Source organism: Paramormyrops kingsleyae, chromosome 5 (assembly GCF_048594095.1).
Source record: "Paramormyrops kingsleyae isolate MSU_618 chromosome 5, PKINGS_0.4, whole genome shotgun sequence".
Taxonomy (NCBI): domain Eukaryota; kingdom Metazoa; phylum Chordata; class Actinopteri; order Osteoglossiformes; family Mormyridae; genus Paramormyrops; species Paramormyrops kingsleyae.
In genome coordinates, this window is record NC_132801.1 from 20955968 (window position 1) to 20981526 (window position 25559).

The 25559-nt window shown below is 42.3% G+C and overlaps 1 protein-coding gene across 4 annotated transcripts; it reads left to right on the forward strand.

Moving 5' to 3' along the window:
• On the forward strand, positions 1-24703 carry LOC111842507 (histone-lysine N-methyltransferase EZH1-like). 4 transcript variants are annotated; one of them, XM_072712377.1, is made up of 21 exons: positions 500-798; positions 2274-2417; positions 4135-4260; positions 4937-5059; positions 5317-5434; positions 8008-8208; positions 9795-9897; positions 10025-10188; positions 10373-10464; positions 11545-11707; positions 12737-12918; positions 15404-15495; positions 15730-15758; positions 16295-16420; positions 18385-18563; positions 19413-19508; positions 20525-20606; positions 20951-21031; positions 21140-21224; positions 22534-22553; positions 22818-24703. In XM_072712377.1, exons 2-21 carry the CDS (start codon positions 2283-2285, stop codon positions 22838-22840), a joined length of 2220 nt encoding a protein of 739 aa, XP_072568478.1. In that variant the 5' UTR covers positions 500-798; positions 2274-2282; the 3' UTR covers positions 22841-24703. The 4 variants fall into 4 exon arrangements, with proteins under 4 accessions (XP_023664930.1, XP_072568478.1, XP_023664929.1 ...); XM_023809162.2 differs by lacking the exons at positions 500-798; positions 22534-22553 and adding an exon at positions 1-97; XM_023809161.2 differs by lacking the exon at positions 22534-22553 and having other exon boundaries at positions 501-798.
• The last annotated feature ends 856 nt before the right edge of the window (positions 24704-25559 follow it).

Sequence of the window (25559 nt, forward strand, 5' to 3'; positions counted from 1 at the left end):
CTTGTGTTCCCGGAATAGGCAGTGCAGAAACAGCCATTACTGGTAACCAAGCTGCAGCGAATGACTCATGCAGTAATTGGATGGAGGTCTTTCGGAGGTAATACAAAGTTGCAATTTCAGCGCCCAACAGCAATTTTGCATTTTACTGATAAGAAATTAGTGTATTTTTCCCATAGCGTATCTTTTAATGCGCTGCCAATACACTTTTAGCATGATGAAATATCATTTCATCACAGCAGTCTTAATGAATTATAAACAACGAAATTAATTATTATAAAATAAAAATATTATATAGTCAATATATATATGCCCCCTGATTTTCTATTATTATTTTTCTAACGGCAGTGTTTGTTGATGGAATATTAATGTAATTAGCTTATTATAAATTCCGTTTAACATTTATAGTAATACATTATGACTATATACACTACTAATAGTAGCAATGCTGCTGCATTGCTGCGCTGTTGGCTGCGTATCGCACGTACTGCGTGCTGTTGATGTTGCTGTGTGACTATCCATGCCTCGGCGTATAATAATAAAGACGTCATCCGCTGCTCCGCTACGGGCGAGCCAAGTGCGCAGCTCCTAACTGCAGGACAACAACAATCTCAGCATGTTCGCCCACAACGCGGGGACCTTCGCATCTTCCCTTTCGCCCGGCGGAGCATCACGCTGCCAGATGCTGCGTTTTGCCTTTAGCTAAGAGAGCTTATAGTTGTTTGTAGGACACAAATAAGTAGTCGGACCGGGCTCCCTTGGAGCGTGTAGAGAGAGAGAGAGTGCTACTCCAGATAACAGGTAGGGCACACATTTCTGCCAGAATTATTTCCGTTTTTCGGGCTATTTATTTATTTATTTATTTATTTGTCTATTACATCAGAAACACCAACATAAACACTGTGTTTTGGATTGAAGCAGTGGATCTTATGTGATGACATAAATTAAGTTTGCTGTTAATGACGCGTTATTACACAAATACAGATGTGTCTGAGGTTTGGATGGGAATGACACGAGTCGCTTGTAGTATCGCAGTAGTGTGGCGAGTTCTCCAGCTTTCTAGAAAGCCTGCGTTGCGTAAGGGCTCGGCTTTGCCATGATAATGTTTTTGTAACTACAGATGAAGGTGCGGGCCGTTTTAATCGCATCGCCGCAGCCGTCGGCACCACCGCTTGCGGACGAGCGCGTTGCGTTCCTTGAAATGAAAACGCATCATATAATAAGCAAAAGTGTGCAACACGCTTTATTGCGCCGTTTTCATGTTGCTCTTTAAACAGACACGCCCACTTGCACTGTGCAGTCTATGCTTGGAGCATGTGTTTTTCCAACCATGGAAGGAGTATGTTACTCTGATCGTTCTTTCATAACGACACATTTGTTTTGTGTGTAGTTACTCGTGAAATTCGTCATGAGATGCATCTCTGGCAATAAATTATGATGAAATTCATGTATCAGCAAACATATTTAACTAGGATTTTCTCTCTCGCAAGGTTTTTTTTAATTTTAAATGAATGCTGTAGGTCTGAGCTCTGCGCAGGCAGAGGACTGCAGGCGACGGGCGTACAGCGCAGCGTACGAGAAATATGTGAATGGCAAAGTTTCAGTCATGCGTTTTCTTATTACTTAGGACACTGCGCTCATGTTCCAGTCAAGAAAAAAAGCGGAGCGTATTTTTAGATCAGCATCTGCAGTTTCGTGCTTGAGCGGCAGTCCTAATTAAATTTAGTACTAAAATCAACCAGTATGAGGGTTATTTTAAAATAAACTGGCACTCGTATTTAAAGTATTATGATGCAGTTTTTATGATGTTATTGTGCAATAATGTCTCCGAGAGTTATATACAATACTTATATCCATATACACCTGTTTATGCTATGGCAGGAGAAAAAAATGGTCTCTATACGTATTTTCCACCTTTCTACCGCTAGTTTCCACCCTTTGTACCCATATTTTCTGTGTGTTTTCTGTAAAGCTGTGCCTAAATGGACTTTTTTTTTTTTAAATATAATGTTTAAATGTAGGACATATGTAACTTTGTTGAATTATCCAACTCTGGGGTGTTTGCAGTTCATAATATATGTTTTATGTTGGTGAACTGAGGCCAGGGAGATGCTTGCAAGATCTTTGTGTTAAGTATGTTAACTAATGAATTATCTTTGGGGCATTTACGTATTGTTTAGCTGGAGCATAACGCTGGTTGATTTGTTTTCATCTGTGTTTGTGTGAATGTGTCTGTGTGGTTTTTGAGCATAAATGTGAATTCTACTCTGCACCAGGGTGTACAAATGGAGGAGAGTCCAGGTCCAGGTCCCCCTCCAGGCAAACCTCCTCACAGCTTGATGGAGTGGAGGAAGAGGGTCAAGTCAGAGTACATGCGGCTCCGGCAACTGAAACGCTTCCGCAAAGCAGAGGAGGTCAAGGTGCCGCAGGCCATTTGTCACCACTGTCTGTCTGTCTGTTTGCCTGCTTGTCTGCCAGCCAGCCTGTCTGTCTGTTTGCCTGTCTGTCAGCCAGCCAGCCTGTCTGTCTGTTTGCCTGTCTGTCAGCCAGCCAGCCTGTCTGTCTGTTTGCCTGTCTGTCAGCCAGCCTGTCTGTCTGTCTGTTTGCCTGTCTGTCTGTATGCCTGCCTGTCTGTCTGCCTCTTAATCCAGCTGCCTATTTTTAGTAGATTTTAATACAGTTAACTGTTCATCCATCCATCCATCCATCCATCTTCCAGTTGCCTGTCCAGCACAGGATCGCAGGAAGACTGGCACATGAGGATTGGGACTCCCTGGATGGGGTGTTAGCCCATCGTTGAGGGCACAGGTGCAAATTGTAGGCAGGTTAGAAGTCGGCCAATCATGTGTATTTGGACTGCGGAAGGAAACTGGAGGAAACATGGGGAGAACAAGCAAACTAAATTGTACACACATAACCCGAGAGCAGGATTGGAGTACCCAACCCTGGAGGTGTGAAGCAACTCTGCCGCAAGGACATACAGATAGAATCATGTGAAACAGGCACTGGTTTGCTGAATACAGCGTGATCTGTTGTCTTATAAACTACAACAATGAAAATAGATTTGTCCATGTGTACTTAGTAGATACAAATATACTGTATACACGACTGTTGTGAGTGGCTGTAAGTTACAACTTTATAACTTCTATTAGCTGACTGCTTTTAAAACACCTGTGACATTCAGTCATGTTCTTCAGTTTTAACTGAGTTACTCTGTTTGCTTGAAGTTAACCACCTGCCATATGCTCTGTCCAGCTACACCCCTCAGATCGGTCTGCAGCCACCGAGAAGCATCATACACAGAAGAGGCCACTTTTCAGTTGTTGACAGCCTTTCATCTAAACACGTGTTCTCATTCAATTACAAGATGGAATTAAAAAAAAATAATTCAACCGTATCACATGAACTACTTTTAATCTGTCTAATTTAATGGGACGTGGCTCATGAACATCTAAACAGGATGAATTTTAGTTTTTCTAAGCACTTACCCTGGTCTGGGTCACCTGAGGTGTGTCCCAGGCAGTGCAGGGCACGATACTGGGGTATACTTTGGATGAGATACCAGTCAGTAATGGCACATACACACTGGTTGTCATACTTTGCAGGCAGTTCAGAGATGTTGATTAGCCTAACTGCATGTCTTTGGACTGCGGGATGAAGCATCATGACATGAGGAGACAAGTTCCACACGCAAAGCGGAGGTTGGATTCAAAAGCCCAGCATCACCCTGTGATGACTGGAGGCTGGCAGGAAATTCAGTGGCCTGGGAAAATACAGAAAGGCATTGTTACGCAAGGGTGACAAGATGAATCCAGAAAGTAAAGCGGACCTACTGTGGGAAGAATTTAGTATGGGTTTGAAATTTCTGTATGCTCAGGTATTTAACAGAGGATTTTGTACTCTGCGCGAGTATAGTTAAAATACTGTCTGGATAGGCTTTTTGAAAGTATTAGTTATACAAAGACCATAATATAGGTTAAAAAGACATGGCAACACATTTAATCTCAGTGGATTTTTCCACCAGTCGCATTTTTCCACCAGCTGAAAACTGCTTGCAAGGTCATTATTTTTTTGTGGATGTGTGTGTGGTCCTGTAAGATATTCACCATTCTGAAGGCCAATCCTTTCTTTCTTTAGTCTCTTTTCATGTGCAATCGCAGGAAGATCAAGGAGAGAACCAGCCTTCTAAACGACGAGTGGCTGAAGCTCAGAATTCAGCCAGTCCCACTGGCTTCTTCAGTAGGATCTATGCCTAACAACAAGGTAGATACAGAATTTGCAAAAGCATAATTATTTTGAGTTGTGGGGGGTGGTTTTGATTTTCTAAGGCTGCAGATCAGAATACATTATTGGTTAACAAATATGGTTAGTTTAACTTATTGTTCTGTTCTATGATTCTCTTGTTATATTTTTTCTATTGTTGCCCTTCCAGCTTTTGCAGTACTCTGGCTACTCACTTCATCTTGGTTGTCCAGCCTTCTGTGTGCGACACCTTTTCAAATGGCACGTGTTCTCATGGGAGTATTAGCCCAAAATATTCTCCTTTTTTTAGGAAGGAACAGAGCAGGGCTTGAGTTAGAGATAAGAAAATCAGATTTCTAAAACGTGTTCTCCAGTCATTTGGAGACTCGACTGTCCTACAAATTTAAAAAGCTTTATGCAGCCTCAGATACTGTTATCAACACAACTTTTGCACATTCAACATACTACCAAATTAACCCTTTCATTTCTGTACAAATGTATCGTACAGCTCCATTTTTTTTTCTTTTTAATCTGTCTGCATGCATCGCCAGCGATGTGGTAAAGAAGCTAGCAGGCTTGATGTTTTGAAGGTATACTGTGAATAAGACTGGTGTCTGTGGCTAGACATACAGTAATAGTTGTGGTATCAAACATTAGGTCCTTTCCCTGTATTTTTCCTTCTACTGTCTAATTGCAGTACTGCGTTGTGGACTCTGCTTTCCCGACATTTAAGAAGCAAGCCGTGATAATGAGGACCCTGAATACAGTAGCAGGAATCCCTTTCATGTATTCATGGTCACCTTTGCAACACAATTTCATGGTAATTCAAAATGGCTACCTTCCCTCCTCAGCTGTTGGCTGCTGTATGGCCAGTAATGAAAATACCCTTACTGCTATTTTTTTTGCAATGCATGGTAAATTCAACATTTTGTTTATTTAAAATGGTCATTGTTTTGATAATCTCGTACATGTCGAAGTTATTCAAAACCAAATAACTAGCTCAAAGGCAAAGTTATCAGCAAACTTCTGGGTTGAATCATTCAGGAGTTCAGCTGTTCAACAGCATGTTGCTTGCAGGTGGAGGATGAGACGTTTCTGCACAACATCCCGTACATGGGGGACGAGGTGCTGGAACAGGATGAGGCGTTCTTGGAGGAGCTCATTGATAACTATGATGGTGTGCATGGAGACCGAGGTGAGACTCTCTTGTTGATCGTTATCCTCCATTCATAGGAGTCCCATGGTAGGTGCTGTGACACACGCAGAGTGAGACGTACCTGCTGTTGTAAGTTGTACTGGACCATTCATATCAATATGTTTAATTACTGTCCAATGAAAAACAAGGATCTCCAAAGATCCATTATTTCAGGAGCATGAAAAACACATTTTCTCAGAAACTACTAAAATAAACTTAACACAATTTTTTACACGACCATCAGTGCATTCATGTTTTAAATGGACTTACGGTGTATGGACAAAAGTACTGGGTCACCTGGCCGTCACACCTACACAGTCTTTTATGACATCCCATTCTAAATCAATACGCATCAGTATGGAGTTGGTCCCCCCTTTGCAGCTATAACAGCTGCCACTCTTCAGTGAAGGCTTTCCACATGGTTTTGGAGTGTGTCTGTGGGAATTTTTGCATATTCATCCAGAAGAGCATTTGTGAGGTCAGGCACTGATGTTGGATGTGAAGGCTAGGCTCTCAACCTCTGTTCTAGTTCATCACATAAGTGTTGTATGGGGTTGAGGTCAGGGCTCTGTGTGAGCCAGTCAAGTTCACCAAACTCACCCAACCATGTCCTTATGGGCCTTGCTTTGTGCACTGGGACACTGGGGGAACAGAAAAGGTTCTTCCCCAAACTGTGCCTACAAAGTTGGAAGCATAGATGTGTCCAAAATGTCTTGATATTGTAAAGAGTGCTTTAAGAGGTCTCTTCACTGGAACTAAGGGACCGAGCCCAACCCCTGAAAAACAACCCCATACCATTATCCCTCCTCCACCTAACTCTACCTTTGCAGTCAGGCAGGTAACATTCTCCTGGTATCTGTCAAACCCAGACTCATCCTTCAGACTGCCAGCCAGAATGATTCGTCACTCCACAGAACACTTTTACACTGCTCCAGAGTCCAGTGACAGCGTGTTTTAGACCACTCCATCCGATGCTTGGCATTGTGCTGGGTGATGTGAGGCTTGCATGCAGCTGCTCGGCCATGGAAGCCCATTCCATGAAGTTCCTGGCGCTCAGTTTTCATGCTGGGGTTAATGCCAGAGGAAGTTTGGAACTCTGCAGTTACTGAGCCAACAGAGCATTAGCAACTTTGATTTACTGTGTGCTTCAGCATTTGGTGTTCCCACTCCGTTACTTTACGTGGTCCGCCACTTTGTGGCCGAGTTTGTTATTCTTAAATACTTTCATTTTGCAATACTTCTACTTACAGTTGACTGCGGAATATCTAGCAGGTAGGAAATTTCACAAACTGAATTATTGCAAATGTGGCATCCTATGACAGGACCATACTTGAACTCACTGAGCTCTTCAGAATGACCCATTCTTTCACAGATATTTTATACATAGATTTTATACATAGATTGCACATAGATTGTTGTCAGTGAAGTAAATATGTCAGTGTCAACAAAATATGAACTCACTTTATATTCACAATTAACAATAATGTTAATTAGCTGCCAGGCTAGCTATCGACATGACACAAATCATCATGAATACAATTGCTAACTAGTACAGACATATATAATAGTTATATATATATATATATATATATATATATATATATATATATATATATATATATACTGTATATATATGACGTCGTAGTACATCTTTTCATTGGTCAGTTAGACGTCAAAGGCTATCAGTAGACAGGAGAATGGGTGCATTCCATATATAATAAATAGTCACAATAGTCAGATAGTGGTCATGTTTGGTTTTTATTGGACCGTTTCACTGAGGCTGTGTAACAATGCATACATGTGTCTAGCATGTTTCACATAATATTATGTACATTAGGCTTGTCATAATGGACATATACTTTTATCATTTGAGAAAAGAGAAGTGCAGCAGAAAAAAATACTGAAATTGTGTCTGGAAAACTTCAATGGAAAATACTTGTGGCATGTAAATGAGGTGTTTAAGGTTGTTATGAAGATGACATGGTAGCTCAGTGTATAGCAGTGTTGCTTCACACTTCCTGGCCTGGGGGACCAATGGCCCATGATGCATGTCCTGTGATGGGCTAGCATCCCATCCAGGGTGCTTAGGTGTCCTCTTGCAGTCAAAAGTCGTGCACTTAAGCTAAATGGTATATAAATTGCCTGAAGTTTGTGTGTGTTCTGGATGTACCTCTGAGTGCCTTGTGCTGCCTGGAATGAGTCTACCCTGTGACCCTGTCCAGAATATTTGATTAGAGTATGGATGGATTAATGTAATTGTGCGTATAGTTAACAGACCAATGACTGCCACTCTCAGTAATGATCGCTTTGCTGAGTGTTATTCCATTTACCCAACAGGCAGTACCATTTTCAGAAAACCAGTTCTGATAACAATGTGTGGTTACATTACTGTCTGATGAATGAATGATGAATGATGAATGAATGAATGAATGATGAATGAATGAATGAATGAATGAATGAATATCTTTATTGCAATTGCACACGCAAAGTTGTCACTGCACAAGTACAACTTAGCTGATGTGTCTGTGTCTCAAACTTGTTTGAGTGCTCAGTTGCATTGCTGGTGATTCCAGAAGGGGGCTTCATCAGTGATGAAATTTTCAAAGAGCTGGTTGAGGCACTGAGCCAGTACTCTGACCAAGAGGAAGATGGAGAGGTCGGAGAAGAGAAGGTGGAAGAGGAGGGGTCAGGAAAGAGTTTTGATGAGGGTGCAGAAGATGTCAAGGCGGGGCCACCACTTGTCATCAAGAGGAAGAGGAGGAGTGTCACAGAGGGTAAGGAGTCACTTAAAACTGAACCAGGATCTTATGGAAACTTCTGTAAACTAGTGCATTTAGCAGGCTGGTGACTTTTTGCATTGTATTGGGAGTCATAAGAGAAGCACAGCATTTATTTTGTAGATGGTTTGTCAAAAGCAGTGTACTGTACCTTTGAGAGTACAGGGTCGCCCAGTCCCTGGAACAATTTGGAGTTACTGTAAGAGCCTAGTTCAAGGGCCCAATGGTGAAGTCACTCTGCCAACCCTGGGATCTGAACCAGCAACCTACCAATCACAGACACAGAGTCCTAACCCACAGAGCCAACAACCCCTGTTCTGATGTGACTGTAACATATGGAAACATTCTTTTTTTTTTACTTTATCTCAAGCTAAACTTGATGTTTAGGATGAATTGGAATGAAAAGTAAATTCTTTAGTAGGACAGATTGCTAAAACTTTAACAATACGATGTTTTTTCATCAGGGCAAATCTCTGAAAAACATACTGAGCCTAAAGACCATAAAATATAATGTATGAAACACTTACTATTACTCTTAGGATGTTTTGTTCAAATAATATGAATAAAACCATTGTTGTAGATTTTTTTGGATGTTGGATTGTCTTACTGTACTCCCTATGTCCTCTTAACCAACCAATGAACCAGAGAAATAAAGGAAAGAGGAAGGAGGAAACCCAAAGATGCAGTTTTGGTTTGTTTTTGTCACTAACTAAAGAGGCTACAAACTTTACCTTGGGCACCATCCAAGATGCTGTGTGTGCACAGCAACAATGCATTTAATTGTATTAAGACCATAATGACGCCCATATGTTGGGTGTGCCGTGGATTAGGAGGGTGTACAATGCAAGAAAGATAATTAGAATGTAAAGCATATCAGGTGTAGTATGCTAAAAATACTTATATGATCATGCAGGTTTTGGGGCACTTTTTTTATTATGCAGCTGGGGCCAGATTGGCTGGAGTTCTGGGTTTGGTCAGTTAAGAGCTGCTGAGATGAAATGCTGGTGTGTCTTAGCTAGCAGCAGAAGGGTGACACTGTAAGGCCATGTCAGTATTCACTGTGTTGGCTGTTAAAGCTGAAAGACTTTTGGCCACAGACATCCACCACCATCAAATTACCAGAATGACAAAGTTTGATTCATGAATGACAGTTAATCTAGATCAAAGCACATCCATCCATTTTTATGTGATATTCAGAGCATTTCTCACAGAAATCACATAATTGTGTACCAAGCTTCAGAAGAGTTCTCAGAAAACATTATTATCCTAACAAAAATCTTTTGCCATTTAGCTAAAAATAAATACCTTTGGATTCTCAATGAATGCTCTTGGTTAGTTATTGTGAGAATAGTACAGTGAAAAATTATTAGATGTAGGCTTTGATCAGTCATGCTGCAGCTGCAAAGCCATGCATCGAGAATTTTATCAAAGTACAGAGTATTTTGAAGTGACATTATTCTGATTATAATATAGGTCTGACCAATCATGAATGTGCCCCAACCATTATGGAATATGCTCCTTATGTTAATGCTTGGGAAGTCCTGCTATCTTCCATATATAGCATTTCCCATGTCCCGTTTCAGCTAAAGATCTACTGACTGGTAAGAAGATCCCCCACGACGAAATATTCAACGCAATCGCCTCATTGTTTCCGTATAAGGGCACGACGGAGCAGCTGAAGGAAAAGTAAGGAAATGTATAAGTTACTCCATGTTTCCTGCATTTGAGAATAAAGGTTCGTGTAGAGGTTCACTCACTGCGTCTGATTGACCTGTCACTGCACGTGCTCCCCCTCCCCCATACCCTCTTCCAGGTATAAGGGCCTTCTGGAGCCTCCCAGCCAGGTCAAGCTCCCCCCCCAGTGCACCCTGAATATCGATGGACCCTTCGCCAAGTCTGTGCAGCGGGAGCAGTCGCTGCACTCCTTCCATACGCTGTTCTGCAGGCGCTGCTTCAAATATGACTGCTTCCTCCACCGTAATCTCACTTTTTGAGTTTGTCTCCCTCCACTGCCCCTTCTACCTTTTCTCCCCTCGTACTGCTTTGCCTCCCACTCTTGTTCTCTTTGTTAATCAGCAGTGGATGCCTCTGGCACACGGTGTCATGTGATTAGCGTGACCCTGTCCGGTTGGTCTACATTGATGGTTATGTTTGCGTGCAGCCTTTCACACCACTCCCAACGTGTACAAGAGGAAGAACAAGGAGATCCGGGTGGAGTCAGAGCCCTGCGGACTTGAATGCTTTCTGCTGCAGGTAGGGGGAACCTGTCAGTCACACCTGCATGTCTTTAATAATCTTAGGTTGCTTACATCCAGACATCTTCCATAATGAAGAGAGTGGTATGCTAGTCTGTCACAGAGCACACAGTCCCACGTCATGGGCAATTTCAAGACACCAGTCGCCTACTGTAACTGCATGTTTTTGAGCTATGGGAGGAAACCCACGCAAACACATGGGAATCATGCAAATCTCTGCATGCAAAGCCAGGGCTGGGAATTTGACTCCCGGCCCTGGAGGTAAAAGACTACAGACCTGCCCACTGAGCCTCCATGCAGTTTCATGCTGTTCCATGTGATATATGATGTTTTAAAACATCTTTCTTGCTAGTTCTTCTCACTACAGCTTTTTAGGCTAGACGCTACCTCAAGGGTACAGCAGCTAACACGCACTAGCTCACACACAAGCTCACTATCTAGCTGGGGCAAAAGAAAAGAAAAACAGTTTCTCTGGAATTAAGCAATGGCAGTACGGAACAGTCAGTGATAGTTTAAGTCAGTGAAGGGAAACAAGATTAATAAGTCAGCCTCTGCACTGCCCCCTTATAGCTGCCAGTCACACCACTTTGTTGCCTCTCTCAGGCCCTACTGGGCTGAGGGGGGGTTTAATGGGCACACTTGACCATTTGTTTGCATGGTAATCAGAAGAGGTGAAAAGTTCAGGTTCAGAAAGAACGAATCCAGACCAAAATTTTGTTTCAACCAACCAGATGCATATGAAGAGTCACAGTCAGAGTACTCAACTGGATGGTTGAAACAAAATCTTGGTCTGGATTTGTTCTTTCTGAACCTGAACTAACCTGAACTTTCCACCACTGGTAATCAGTGTGGACTAGGGTTAACCCTTTGCTGCACACCGAAAGCAGCATAACAGCACTGCAGTAAGCCCTAGAGGATATTGATTTTTTAACACTGTAACCCTGCTTTTAAGTCTTGGTTATTATGTAATATTATTCCTTTCCTTCGGTGTATTCTGACAGCACCACCAGCATTACAGGAGAGAACAATTTGCGTTTATGCAGCTTTCATGTTCTCCCTCTTCTCCATCTCTCTGAAGAAAGGAGCGAGGGAGTTTGCGGATCAGAACATGCTGAAGTCGCAGCGGTCCCGGCGGCGCCGGAGGCAAGTCCGACTTCCCAACTCCGCTGGTCCCCGGCCTTCCATCTCCACCACGGAAGTTAAGGACGGAGACAGTGACCACGAGACCACCAGCTCCTCAGGTGAGCCGGAGGTCGGGGTTCTCGGAGCTGCCCGGCATTGGTAAGGCACTCATGGGAAACGGAAAGCTAGCCGTAAGTACATCTCATTGCTCAGAAAGCACATTCCATTACGTAAATCACATCGACGAGAGTCTGGCCTTTCCAAGCAAACGCACGACTGATTCGCGATTTCCCCACAAGCAGCCCAGGGTTATAAAAACATATATATGTTATAAAATATCATAGAAGATTCTTAGAGCACCCCACCTTCCAAAAAAACTGAAAACAGGATTTAAATAAGTAAATTTGCTGAGATTAAATCTACTTTAAGGGACGATAAGGAAAATATAAAGCAGTATTTGCAAAGGGCGAGTCAGACATGAAAACATCTGTGTCCTGTCGTTCTCCAAAGAACTTTTCCGTCACACTTTGATAACAGGAAAAATATCACCCCCACACCCCAAAATTTCAGTCACTATCGACAGATATGCTTGAAAAAGCAATGAGGGGAATCGGAGTATCAGGTTCTGCTGACAGTTGTTTTTTTTTCCCCCTTCAGAGAGAAAAATGGGGGGACCAGGAGTGAATGGGTGGGGGTTTGGCCTGTATCTGAAGTAGAATGTCGAAAAACAGATGGGGGGGGGGGGGGGCAAGCCGTTGTTGTTGCACAATCATGACGGAACAGACACTCTGGGAGCAAACCCCAAGTGGCGGGATACTGCCTCAGCCCCGGGCTTGGACTCGGTTCTGTAACGAAACCCAAAAGAGCCCCCTCCCCACGTCAACAGCAAAGGCCCAAGTTCAGTTTCTCCGCGTGAGAGTTTCGCTTGTTGTGCTGTCAACACCTCCCCCCCACCCAACCTCACCCACGTCAAACATCCTTACAAACTCAAACCCGAGGTCAAGCATAGTGATGCCACAGCCCCAGTCATGTCTCTCTGTTCTGGACTCTCGACACAAGGTTCCCTATCGCAGTGACTGATAACAGCATGGAGGACTGTACGCTCAGTATTTCCCCAGGCTCTCAGGTGACCTGCATCTCTCTTGCAGAGGGGAACTCCCGGTGCCAGACTCCCATCAAGATGAGGCACCCCGGGGAAGCGGGAGACGACGGGGAGGCTCCAGTCCAGTGGAGCGGTGCCGAGGAGTCCCTCTTCCGGGTTCTGCACGGCACCTACTCCAACAACTTCTGCTCCATCTCCCGGCTCATCGGCACGAAGACGTGTAAGCAGGTAGGCGCAGTGCGGCCGGGAACACCCGCGCAGCTCGTCCTCTGTCCTCTCACTGGATGCCACCTACAGTAGAGGAATCTGCTTTCAATCAGATGTACGAAATTGCACATCCTTGGTCCTGCCAATTGCTCGTGTAAATATATAGGTCAGGCTCCCCGGTCGCACTCAGCCGCAGCGCTTGTTCGCAGCCCTTTTGCGTGGGGGAAGTTCGTGCACATCGGCGTGTTTAGAGATTTCAATTTCTCAGTTTACTACTGGTGGAGACACAAAGCTGTTGTAAGCCATCTACTTGGCAGGGAAAAGAAATTACCCAATGGGCTGTCGGGGAAAAAAAAACACACAATGTTCCTGTACAGTGTCACTTAATACCCTGCTTACGTCTGTGCTCCCCTCTCGTCCTCCGCCTGCGGTTTCTGTGACTGGAAATGCAGAAACAAACTCCAGTGCAGCGTCCATTCCCTCCCCCGTTTAATGGGGCCTTGCCAGATCCTTAGTTGGCAGGCAGAGGTTAATGGGGTGGTAGCAGGGGGAGCGGTCGGAGGGGGGGCAGGGGGGCCCCATAATAGGCTGTAACGTGCAACTGTGTCTGTCTGCCTTCGAGTGACACCCTGTGGCAAAGGCCTGCAACTACACCTCCCATGTCCCTGGGTTCCCTGCAGATAAACCAGCTGCCCGCCTGCCACAGACCAGCGGATTATGTCACACAGGGCCAGCCGCTGCAGGACAGCTGGCACCACCGTGAAGTAGCCCATGAAAATTATTTTTATCAGGGATGCACATAACTGGTACAAAAGTACACATTTACATTGTAAAGCCATACGCGCAATTTCTTGTTGTAGCAGCATTTGCACTTACAACAAGAAATTAGTGTGCATTTTAGCCTTTATACTGCAAAAGTAGTACAAATTAGCCACATAAAACTTGAAATACATGGTAATTTCTTGTCTTAATGGCACAAATGCACATAAAGTAAATATGCATTTGTGCTGCTACCACAAGACCTTGCTGTGCGTGTCCTTTATACGGCGATTATGTACTTGTATAAAAGTTATGTGCATCTCTGATTATTATCATCATAACATTGAGAATCATTTTTTTTGGTAAAACCTTATTTACATGTAAAATATCCTGCAATAAGGCTAATCTTTAGAAACAGATAACAGAATATCTCAAAATTACATGGGCAAGTAATTAAGAAGTAGTATTTGCTTAATATTAATATAGAGATGCTGTAGGTCATTTATCACACCCATCATTAGGAATAATTTGTGCTTCTGTCACATTAGTGTCTTTTATAGATTTATTTACTCCAAAAATGCCTGATATTTCAGTAAAAGCTGTAATACCCTCTACTAAATGATCAGTGTTCATTAAAATTTGACTAGGATAGTAATTGCATGTCAGTGTTCTGTTAACTAGTAGTACCTAGCACCGGTGCAGAGATTTCAGAGAGCTGATGTGCAGTGGATATACCCTCTCACCAATAGACCATTTTGAAAACTTCTGATGGATCAGAATCTGTCACTACAGCTCAAGTCACTGCAGTGATCAGAAGTCTCCATGCAGTGGGGAAATGTGCACGGTCACAGCCAAGCCAGTAGTTTCATTACCACAGCAAAGCCTCTTATTTTATAATAGTTCTACACCCCCATCCACCTGCCCCCTCCCCTGCAACCTTGGCACTAGAATTTCACTCTTTTCCTCAGAATAAATGTGACGCCTTTGGGCGTCAAGAAAAAAAAGTTTTAACCTGACCATTGATGCACATTATGTTGCAAAGATGTTTAACTGGGGTGTGTGTTTGTCTTTGCATAGCATCGTAACTTAGGTGATAAACAAATCACTTTCTTCCAGGAACTGCTTTCACTCTATTGACAATAATGGCACATTTCATTTAGGATTTTGTCTTTATGCACAGAAAAGTGCCTTGTTGTTTCATCCTTGCTGGGTGTAATGTCAGTTTTCTTGTTCCAAGTTCTATTAAGGGTCAATGTCAAAGAACAGCAACAACTGCTTAATTTGTAGGCTATTATGTAATAATTAGTGCTGCAAACTGCTGTGCCTAGAAAAAGATAAATAACTTGCTTGCATTTTCTGAACCATTTAATTAGGATGTTGCACAAACGGATGTTGCACAGCTTCAGACGTCTACCCACCTCTGCTTAGTCACTCACAGTCACAAATAATGGGTTTTGCAGGGTAGCGGTTGGACTCCCAAGAGCCTGTCAGAAGTTACAAATAATCCATCACGCTGTTCTGCTTTGGTCTTCAGATTTGGCTCCTGCATTTTGTTGTAGCATTTAAGCAGTTGTTGTTGGCAGTAAGTTCACTGAACAGGTACATGTTGTCCATTGTGGGTCAGTTAACAGCAAGAAATAGACTCGTGCTGGACCAGCAGAGGCTCACCAGTCATCTGCCCCTGAGTAGCTTACAGTTCTGAGTGGGCAGGACTCTCTCAGTCAAGTGCTCCATATTTCGTTCCCAGGTGTATGACTTTGCTGTGAAGGAGGTTCTCATCCACCGAGTGCCCCTGGAGGAAGGGGCCGTTTCCCCTCAGAAGAAGAAAAGGAAGCACAGGCAAGCAGTTGAACGTTGGCGGGATGGAGTATCTGAGTTTAGCTAAAGTATCTTTGGGGAGTGTTTGTCCTGCACAATCGCTTGTGCTGTGACTTAGAATTGTATATGTTTCTTGATACAGTTGCTGGTTGACCTTCTATGTTTTTTGTAATTACAAAGGCCTAAAAATGCTTAATTAGTGGAGTAGAGTATAATGATATAAGCGTAATTCAGTAAATGTTTTGAATTTTTTAGGCTGTGGGCAAAGATTCAACTAAAAAAAGGTAAGTTGATAAAAAAAATTGCATACAGTAAATTCAAGTTATTTTTTGTGCCCATGGCCTCTGGGATGGGCTCCTTGGACATGGTCACGATGGCGCACATAGTCGCAGCGGCTCAAGCTTTCCCCTTTCAGTTTGCACTGAAGGGACTGCATCCAATTTCATCGTATTGTGTATGATGACAATAAAGATTATTTTTTTCATTTAAATGTAATTATTACGTTCCATACTAAGACCTGCATAATTCAGATGGGAGCCAGACCCAGTATTCAGGGAAACCTACGTTGCTTTAGACCTCTGTATTTGGAACGAGATTTCCTAGATGCTTTTGTGTAAAACAGAGATATACAATATTGAATACAAACTTTGACCAAGATATGAACCATTGTTAGACCACTGTTGTTGTCATTACTGTAGAACTACATGAAATGTATCCACTTCCAGTGCATTTTTCCATATTATGTTCTAAGCTTGTGATTAATTTAAGTTATTATGTTCTTTAATTTGTTGTCTTGCTATATGCATTGTTCTGCCTTCAGATAATTCATCCAATCAGGTCTACAACTACCAGCCATGTGACCACCCTGATCACCCATGTGACAATTCCTGCCCCTGTGTGATGACTCAGAATTTTTGTGAGAAGTTCTGCCAGTGTGATCATGAGTGTAAGTCTCCTCACATCCCTTTACTGGTTACCATACAGTTTTCACCCATCACTTCCACCTGTGGGGGCACCAGTACATTTAATATTCTGCTCTGTACTGGCATACAGTTGTTGACCTTGTTCCTCGCTGTTTCTAGATGTGTCCTAACCTTTATTTTTAGCTCATTAATGACTTAATCATTTCAGTTGAAATCCGTCTTCAGTCCGACTACGCACCAAATTTGTTCTTCCACCTAGATGACAATAGAAGTATTTAAATAATTCTGTGGAGCAGAAAGGCTATGTAGAATGCCACAAAGAATCCTGGTTCAGTGTTACACATTTACAAGTATTTATTTATTTATTTAGCAAACACTTATTGTCCAAAGCAGCACACATGCAGAGGCAGACAGTATACAAGATGAGCAATGAGCCAGCATGGGTATAAAAGCTGGTAGGTGAAGTTTTCCTTGAGTTACCGTGAAGTACAAGACAATAATGTTAAGAAAATCCACTAAAAACAGCACTGAAGCTAATATCGTTTTCGTGGGTTTCTTCTCAGTACTTCTTGCAGGACTAGGAGGAACATCTAGACTCATACAGTAACCACCATGTTTTCTGTTTACTTACTTGTGTTATGTGTGTGTTACTTGCAAGAAAAGTTGTCCTGGTGTCACTCCATGGCCAGAATATGAACTTCACAAATAACTGCACAAATAAATGTCGCTTTTTAACAAGTTATTCAGGTACAGACTTTTCTTATTGGATTTTTTTAATACCTTGAATATTCTTATATGATATATGAACTGGTTATTCAGTACAAGAGAGTCACAGTGAACCTGTCATAGAGCTGGGATTCAAACCAACAACCATGACTCTGTGAGCCACGGTGCCAACTGTTATTCAAGTCAATGAAACATTTCATTCATTCCTATGCATGCTACAGGGGTCTGCAGTTCCTTTTGAACAGAATTACCCAATGTTGGTGTTGCTGAAAAAATCATGCTGGAAAGCCACAATTGTGTACATGTAAGAATGGTAACAGCTGTCAAAGCCAGTATGCAAAACAATCACGATTGCCCAAAATAGGCTGTGTATGTTTCTGTTATTACGAGTATTGGTCCTACAGCATTCCTGTAATGTTTAAGTCAAATTATCGAATACTTGTGGCTTATGCTTGCTGGCAATTTGTTTGTTTGCTGATGTCAAAATTTATATTTTAAGTATTGAAAACAATGGAATGCTCAAACATACCCAGATTGCATTATGATGACATCAGAACCAACATTTTAAAGCTTTTTTCAAAGGTTTTGTCTGCATTTTGCCAAGAAAATCTATACATCCAAGCCGATATGATTCTGTTACTGTATTTTAGATGCAAATTTAGCAGAAATCTAAAACTTATGATGGAATGGTTTTCATTTTGGTTTATGGGTAACAAAGAAAAACATTGGGGCATTTTTAACCTGATGTAGTGGAATCAGGCCATGTGTGATTGACTGGCATCCCAGCAGGATCTACGCCTGTCTAATGCCCTGTGATTGACTGGCATCCCAGCAGGGCCTATGCCTGTCTTATGCCCTGTGATTGACTGGCATAGGCTCCAGAACAACTCCAACTCTGACCACAATAAATGGTTGGACAATGGAGGCACTGTGTCCAGTTTGTTTTTTTAGGTGTGAAGCGTTATTGCTGTAGTACAGATAGGGCAGCAATATGTTAACAGACCTAAATCCTGAATCTGTTGTCATGACCATATGAATCAGGCTTTGTTTACCACCATTAGCTGCCAGCTCGCAGACAAAAACTTCACAGGAATTTCCATGTGCAGAACAAGCTTCTCAACAAATACATTAGCTTAATATTGTTGGCTTTTTAGGACTCGCTGTGTATTTACTCACTTGGCTATATTTACATGGTTATATTTGTTAATGTAGCGCCTGGTTGAAGATGGTCTCCTGTGCTCACACTTGTGGCCCAATCCAGGCCAGAACCGCTTCCCTGGGTGCCGCTGCAAGACGCAGTGCAACACCAAGCAGTGCCCCTGCTACCTGGCGGTGCGGGAATGCGACCCGGATCTGTGCTTGACCTGCGGCGCCTCGGACCACTGGGACAGCAAGACTGTGTCCTGCAAGAACTGCAGCATCCAGAGGGGTCTGAAGAAGGTATGGGGGGCCCACAGTGAGGGCCAGGCAGCAGTCAGTCAGTGGGCTGGGTGACGGAGTACGGATGTCAGTTCTCTATAGACACACCTATACTTCAGTTCAGGCAGCGCTTAAATAAGTAGAAATTGATGTTGACAATGATGCTGGCTATTCGTTGCCATAAAAGACTGAGATGCATCTGGATTCTTTTATGTTCTCATAAAAAAAATGTATCCTTTGCTCAATAAATCACAAGGGGGCATATCTTTGAAAGTTGTCTTCCATCCATATTATTGCCAATTGAGAGCGGACAGGTCAGTTCACACATGCTTTGATATGGGCAACATCCTTTGCTGTTCTGTTCACTGTTGACACAGAGATCCAATCGACTTCATGCGTTTGATATGTTCTGCCACCTTTCATGCAATTTCATGTAATTTTCTTTTTCATTTAGATTTTTGCATGTTTGCATATGGGTTATGCGATCTGCCTCTTTCCAGTCATAATAGCAATTCTACTGAAGTCACAAACACACAAAAATGTTTCAAGAAGAGCGAGAATTCTTTCAGCAAACAGTCAGTAGCAAATGCTGCACTGAGTAATGCTGAGTAGATTGAGGATGACCACCACAAGGTGGCAGCAGGGGTAATATACATGAATAACGCAACCTTTTCATAACAGTCTTTTTACTAGTGACCTAGAATAATTTGCATCTCAGTTATGTAAGTCACATATTACATCACCCAAGGTGTATTACATCAGATTTACTGAATGCCTTTCGTAACAACCTACCCTTCAGCTGCCTGGCAATGCGGACAGGCTGGAATCTTTGCAGTCTCATTCCTAACCTCCTCTGTGCCCTCTCACCAGCACCTCCTGCTGGCTCCCTCGGACGTTGCAGGCTGGGGGACTTTCATCAAGGAGGCCGTGCAGAAAAACGAGTTCATCTCTGAATACTGCGGAGAGGCAAGTCCAGCACCTGACATACCATGCTTTCCTCCTAGCTTGGTCCTCACCTGGTCAGCAGATTGCAGTCTCTGCCCTCCTGTGTTATCCACTACCCTTCAACATCATTTTGCTGATATGGATAATGGTATCAAGAGCAATATTTCAGTTTCACCAGTGTTAAGGCCAGTTCATACTTTCAGTTTCCACATGCACTTTTGGTCCACGCACATGTGAGTGATATAAATTTCATCATCAGGGGTTCGCACTAAACAATACATGTGTAGCTCATATATTTTGTCCGGCAGAAATTGATTGTGGATGTGCAACGACATTGACTAGGTGTTTCCAGTAGGTGGCAGCACTGACTTTCACAGAGCAGAGCCAACCAAAATAGAGTAGAGGAATAATAGTTGTTGTAGTAGTTATGGTGAGCAAATGATGTATATTTATTTCTGAGATGCCCCCCGACAATAATTTATTTTTTTTCTCCTTACACATTATATGTACTCTTGTTTATATTGTTTGTTATGCTTACTGTTACTGCTTAAAACATTTTTAAATTGTCTCAAGGATTTCAAAATACCGTGATATGCCATATCACCTTAATACTGCCCAAGACTAAAATTTTTAAACCGTTTGTAAAAATTCAGGCTTTTTCAGACCTGTTTCACTACGCTGCTTGTATCTGTGTTTGTTGCAATGCTTCTGCCATCTCCTGGTCTGAGGGAATGTCACTGCTGTATGCATGCATGGTTCACGCCCATCTGCAGCCATGGACAGATGTAGTAAGAACACAAGCTTCCATGCATCCGCTGGCCAAAAGCACATGCAGAAACGTGAAGTATGATCTAGGCTTTATGCAGCCAAATATGTGCATAACATATACAGTATATGCTTGGTTTGTTTATGAAAATATCTGATGTGGAAGGATGCTGTGTTTCTGCCGGGGACAGCATGGCTCTGGCTTGCCCATATGCGGTGTGTGAGCTCTCTGGACTTGCCTGGAAACCCAACCTCACTTTATCTTCCTGCAGATCATTTCACAGGATGAGGCAGACCGGCGAGGCCGTATTTATGACAAATACATGTCCAGCTTCCTGTTCAACCTGAACAATGGTACTCATCCCACTGTACTATTCATTCACAATGAAGGAAATACAGTGTTCTCTGTTTATAACTTTAAAATGGTCTATAAATTCGGGACAGTTATTTCTCATATTGTCGAACCACATGATGGTGATGAGTATCCAGTTTTTTTTTTGTGCTTCAGATCATATGTTACTGCTTTCATTCTTTCTCTTCAGCCATTTGTAATGCAAGGAACTAAGTACAAATGTATTTAAAGCACTTGTGTTTTCAGTGCATGTTACCAACTTAAATGTATTGTCTGCCACTTTTTTTCTGATTTTGATTTTATTTCTGATCTGTTAAAATAATATAAAAATTGTTCTGCCCAATAGATTTTGTTGTTGATGCCACCAGGAAAGGAAATAAAATCCGCTTTGCCAATCACTCCGTGAACCCGAACTGCTATGCCAAAGGTACGGTAAGGGGCTGCTTGCCGGTATATATGAAGTAGTCAGGAATGGCACGCCCAGTTTTTTCCCGTGCTTTGGTGCTGATGTGGCAGCATGGCACTGTAATTGCAGTGGTGATGGTGAATGGAGACCACCGCATTGGCATTTTCGCCAAAAGGGCTATCCAGCAAGGAGAGGAACTTTTCTTTGACTACAGGTGAGAGGATTTTGTATTGAATTTGAGCCCTGCATTATAAAGCAGGGTTTCTCAACCTTTCCAACCACTCGGACGGGCTGTTCATTATTTATCATGTTGGCAGCCCGAGGGGGGAGCTTCCCCTTGGTAAATTTCACTAACCGCCGGGGGGCTGGGGAATATGGCAAAATACTCAGGACTAACAAGAAGGGCCGTTTTTGCTAAAAAAAAAAAAAAATATTAAATCCCCTAAAATTGGAACATGGAAAAAGGTGACAAATTGTATGGACTGCAAACTGAAATCTAATTTTAATAAATAAATCATGCAAAAATAATCTTGTTTGTCGTAGGGTGTAACGCTAGAAAACGTAGACTGTGCAGTACTTACAGTTTCACTTCACAGAAGTTTTTGGCAATTTACTGCTAAAACTGTAAAAAGTAGCACCACACCACAGATGTCTGTTTACCTTGTTCAACCACATTGTCTCCTTTTTAAAAGGTTGTGTGGCTACTGAGCTGTCACCTTCACCTTCGACACTTCTTCTGAAGGAGAACGCATCTCTTCCACGATAATACCAAAACAGTAGCATGTGGCGTGCTCCGCTAAATTAAACAACCTTGCTATGTGTTTGTAGGTTGCTGGTTGTCTGTTCTTAAGACTACCATATGATCGGTTGGAATCACGTTTGTTTCTGTGATGTGATAGGCAGCTGTGTGCTATTAAGGAATGCTCCCTATAGTCAGTTTTTAGTTTTCAAATTTGATATCATGACAAGTTGATATCATTTATATCACCCAACCCTGTCCCCTTAGTAAATTTTGCCAACCAGGGGTGGTGATCTCTGCTATCGGGTTCCTGTCCATGCAGTGATCGGGTTCCTGTCCATGCAGTGATCTGGTTCCTGTCCATGCAGTGTCTAGTTACGGACTGAATCAGGTTTCCCTGCCACAGTTCAGCAGCCCATTAGGAGCCCCTTGTGGCTAGGCACCAGTGGTTGAGAAACACTGTTATACAGGAACCCAGTCATTCACCACAACCATTCCACCCTCACCCCCACCCATTTCCCAGGTGGTATAAGCTGAAAAAAACACACAGACTTCAAGCTTTAGGGAGAATTTTGCTTTTTTCAGAAAATGTTAGTCATTCTGTAGAATTATTTCTCTTGCTACAGTATGACATATTCATACCTTAATCTTTGATTCTTGTTTCATTTTTCCACATGTATATAAACAATGCTATTATAATAATAATTATTATTATTATTATTTTGTAAACAGTGGTATTATCATTTATTGTTGTTATTTATTGCTGTTTTTATATCATCTTTAGCAGCAGTAGGAAGCACACAAGTAAGAATTTCATATACATTAAAAAAAAAAACTTAAAACGAAGCTTAGTTCGAAATGACATAAATTTTTAATTGAATTTCACCTTTAAAACAGGATTTCTAATAGGTTTAAGTTTAGTTCATGGGGCCCAAAGCCTCTACTGTACTGAGAGACGTGAACCAAGCAGCAAAGCGTTTCACAAACACAGACACACACAGTTATGTTTTAACAATTCTCTCAGCTTGCTTTTATATGTTTTTAAAGTTTCCCTGTTTCGTCACCCAGGTATAGCCAGGCAGATGCCCTGAAGTACGTGGGGATTGAGCGGGAGATCGACGTCATGTAGCGGAGAGAGCTGCCATGTTGCCCGTCCACGATGCGCCTGGCACGCATCTCGGCTGCCTTGCGGGGCTGTGGTGCCAGGCGCTGTTACCTGTAGTCCATCCTGTGTGTTGCTTTAGCTCCAGGTCATCTACAATAGCTGGTCTACATGAGTTTACAGCAGCAGCTGAGATGTTAACAATATTAGCGGCTCTATAGTAATATAGCCATGCTGAATCGTTTACTTTCTTTGGCCAGCAGAGCAGTTTTTGGTCAGTGGGTAGATCTGAGAAGCTTTGTGTCAGGTGAGATAAGCCAGATTCATCTGTAATCTGAACTAATTACAGTAGAAATATCGACATTAATGCCAAGCTATCAGTGAGTGTCATTTGAATGTACCTGCTACTCCTCACAAACACAGCGGCACCTAGTAACATATAACAAATGTATCAGTGAAATAATTTGTTTCCTTTTGTGCAACATCCAGACAGTAGGGTTGCATTGTTGATGTGGCTTCTGGCTGAGTCTAGTGAGCAGGATGAAAGGGCCCATTGCAGCCTCTCTTTACTGCGGTGTCGCCTGCTGTCTGACACACGTGAAAACCGCCATTGTCCTGTAAGACGCAACAGTGTGAAACCGACCAAGTGAATGTGAGTTCAGTACAAACGACGGATATGCTAGGCTAATGTGTCAGTCGGCGATATGCATTAAATCACTGGCATGGAGACATCGTGTGTTAAGAGCTTCTTTTTTAAAATCCCACATAAGGCCAGTAGCTGCATGGGGCATTCTTAGTACCTTCATCTTCTAGAAGATGAGCTCCAAACCATCGTATTTGTTGTGCATATAGTATAAATACATCCCCACAGGTACGAGGTCAGTATTGAGAATAAAACAGGTACAATAATGCAGTCAATCAGGTCAGAAATGCTTTTTGAACGACAGCAGTGGGTTGTGTACGATTTTAGAGCAGAGGAGCTGGGAAAGCTTATAGATCCTTATGTCCTATTTTTCGAGAGCATCACAGTCAAATCCTCTCTTAAATGGGCGATCACATCAAGTGAAAATGAGTAAGGGGTCCCTTTGGCTGGACATGAGACTATGACTGCTGAAGGGAATGTAGCATACATTCGGAGAATGGAGAATGAGCTGTGATCCCACAGTGGGGCCCGTGCTGGATGCCCCTCAGCTGCAGGCCCCTGGCTCTCCAGTATGCTCAGTGTCACAGATACAGTACCTAGTGTGTTCATGTCTAAACCTGGAACTTTAAGAAACTTTCAAGCAAAAAAAAAAACTCTTTCGTTGCCACTTAATAGCCTTCTTGAGTGTGTTTTCAAACTATTCTAGTTCTTGATTGTTTATTTTTTTAAATATAGGATCTGCAAAGATTTTTTTTATTTAATGTAATTTCATTTTAACCAGAGTGTATTTTATTTTAAATTTTAACCAGAAATAATGAATAACTCTACTTCGAAACGTTTCCATTATTTGAAGGCATGCAATCTGAAAATTTCAGTCAAACTGTTGATTGCAGTTGAATAGTTTTATTTATCGGAGATGAAATGCTGCATTTTATAGTAGTTTCTTTGGTTATTTGTGTGTGTTGTGTTTAATCACCAAGACGTTATGGAAAATATTCTGAGTAGTGCTGTGTGTAGACACACTGTACCAAAAACCAGTGTACCAGAAGACAAATTGGATCACACCATTTCTTCTAAATTAGCCCTTCACATCATGTGGTGATTAACTAGTCCTGTTTCGCCTTGAAAGGTTTATAACAATTTGGTACAATGAGCATTATGGGTGATGGGTGACATGTAAGCATGTCAATAAATTTGTGCTTGAATCCATTTTTCAGGACGGCCAGTCTCTATAGGCTTGATGAAACTATTGTAAAAAAGGGCTGAAGTTGTGAGATATAACCTTTGTCTTCTATTAAGAGAAGTAGGAAGGTCTGAGTTAGATGCACTATGTAATCCAAAGCAGGAAAGCGTGTTTACAGTATATTTGTAACCCAGCTCCAGAGTAAATCATTCTATTTGTTAATTTTAGCATAGTTTTATTTTTCATGACTTTTTTCCTTCCAAATCCATGCCATGTGAAGACCAATGCTTCTCCAGCCTCAGCTGCTCTTTGTGACGGCAGCTTCTGTTGTACCGTGTCTCTTGCGTGCTGCTCGCTGGAGTGCCCCCCCCTCCCCCCATGGCTTGCACAGCTTGCCCCCCCCCCCCCCCCATGGCTTGCACAGCTTGCCCCCCCCCCCCCCCCCCATGGCTTGCACAGCTTGCTTACACGTGTGCCCTCTTGGCTCCTATTGGAATAATGACAGGCACCCAAATCTGTGCTTTACTATCACTTATTTGGTAATTCTTGTATCCATTAAAATGACAGCGTTTAATCGTGTGCGTGTATGTGTGTGTTTTTTCTAGAAAGGAGAAATGCAGAGAAATATTCTGGTTTCCTTGGGTTTGCGTAATGTTTGTCCTAAAATGACTAGAGAATGTGAGAGATGTGATCTGATCTTTCTGATCAACAGCTTCTGTTGGGTGGAGTTTCATGTGGTATTTGCACTTTTTTGCATGTGTGTGTTTCATTTTAGTAGACTGATAAGATAAAGAATGTTTTGTTTCATTGCAAAACAGGTACATGAAGGGAACAAAATGAGGTACTCAGGTTCGGTATGGGTAGCAATAATAAAATAGGAAT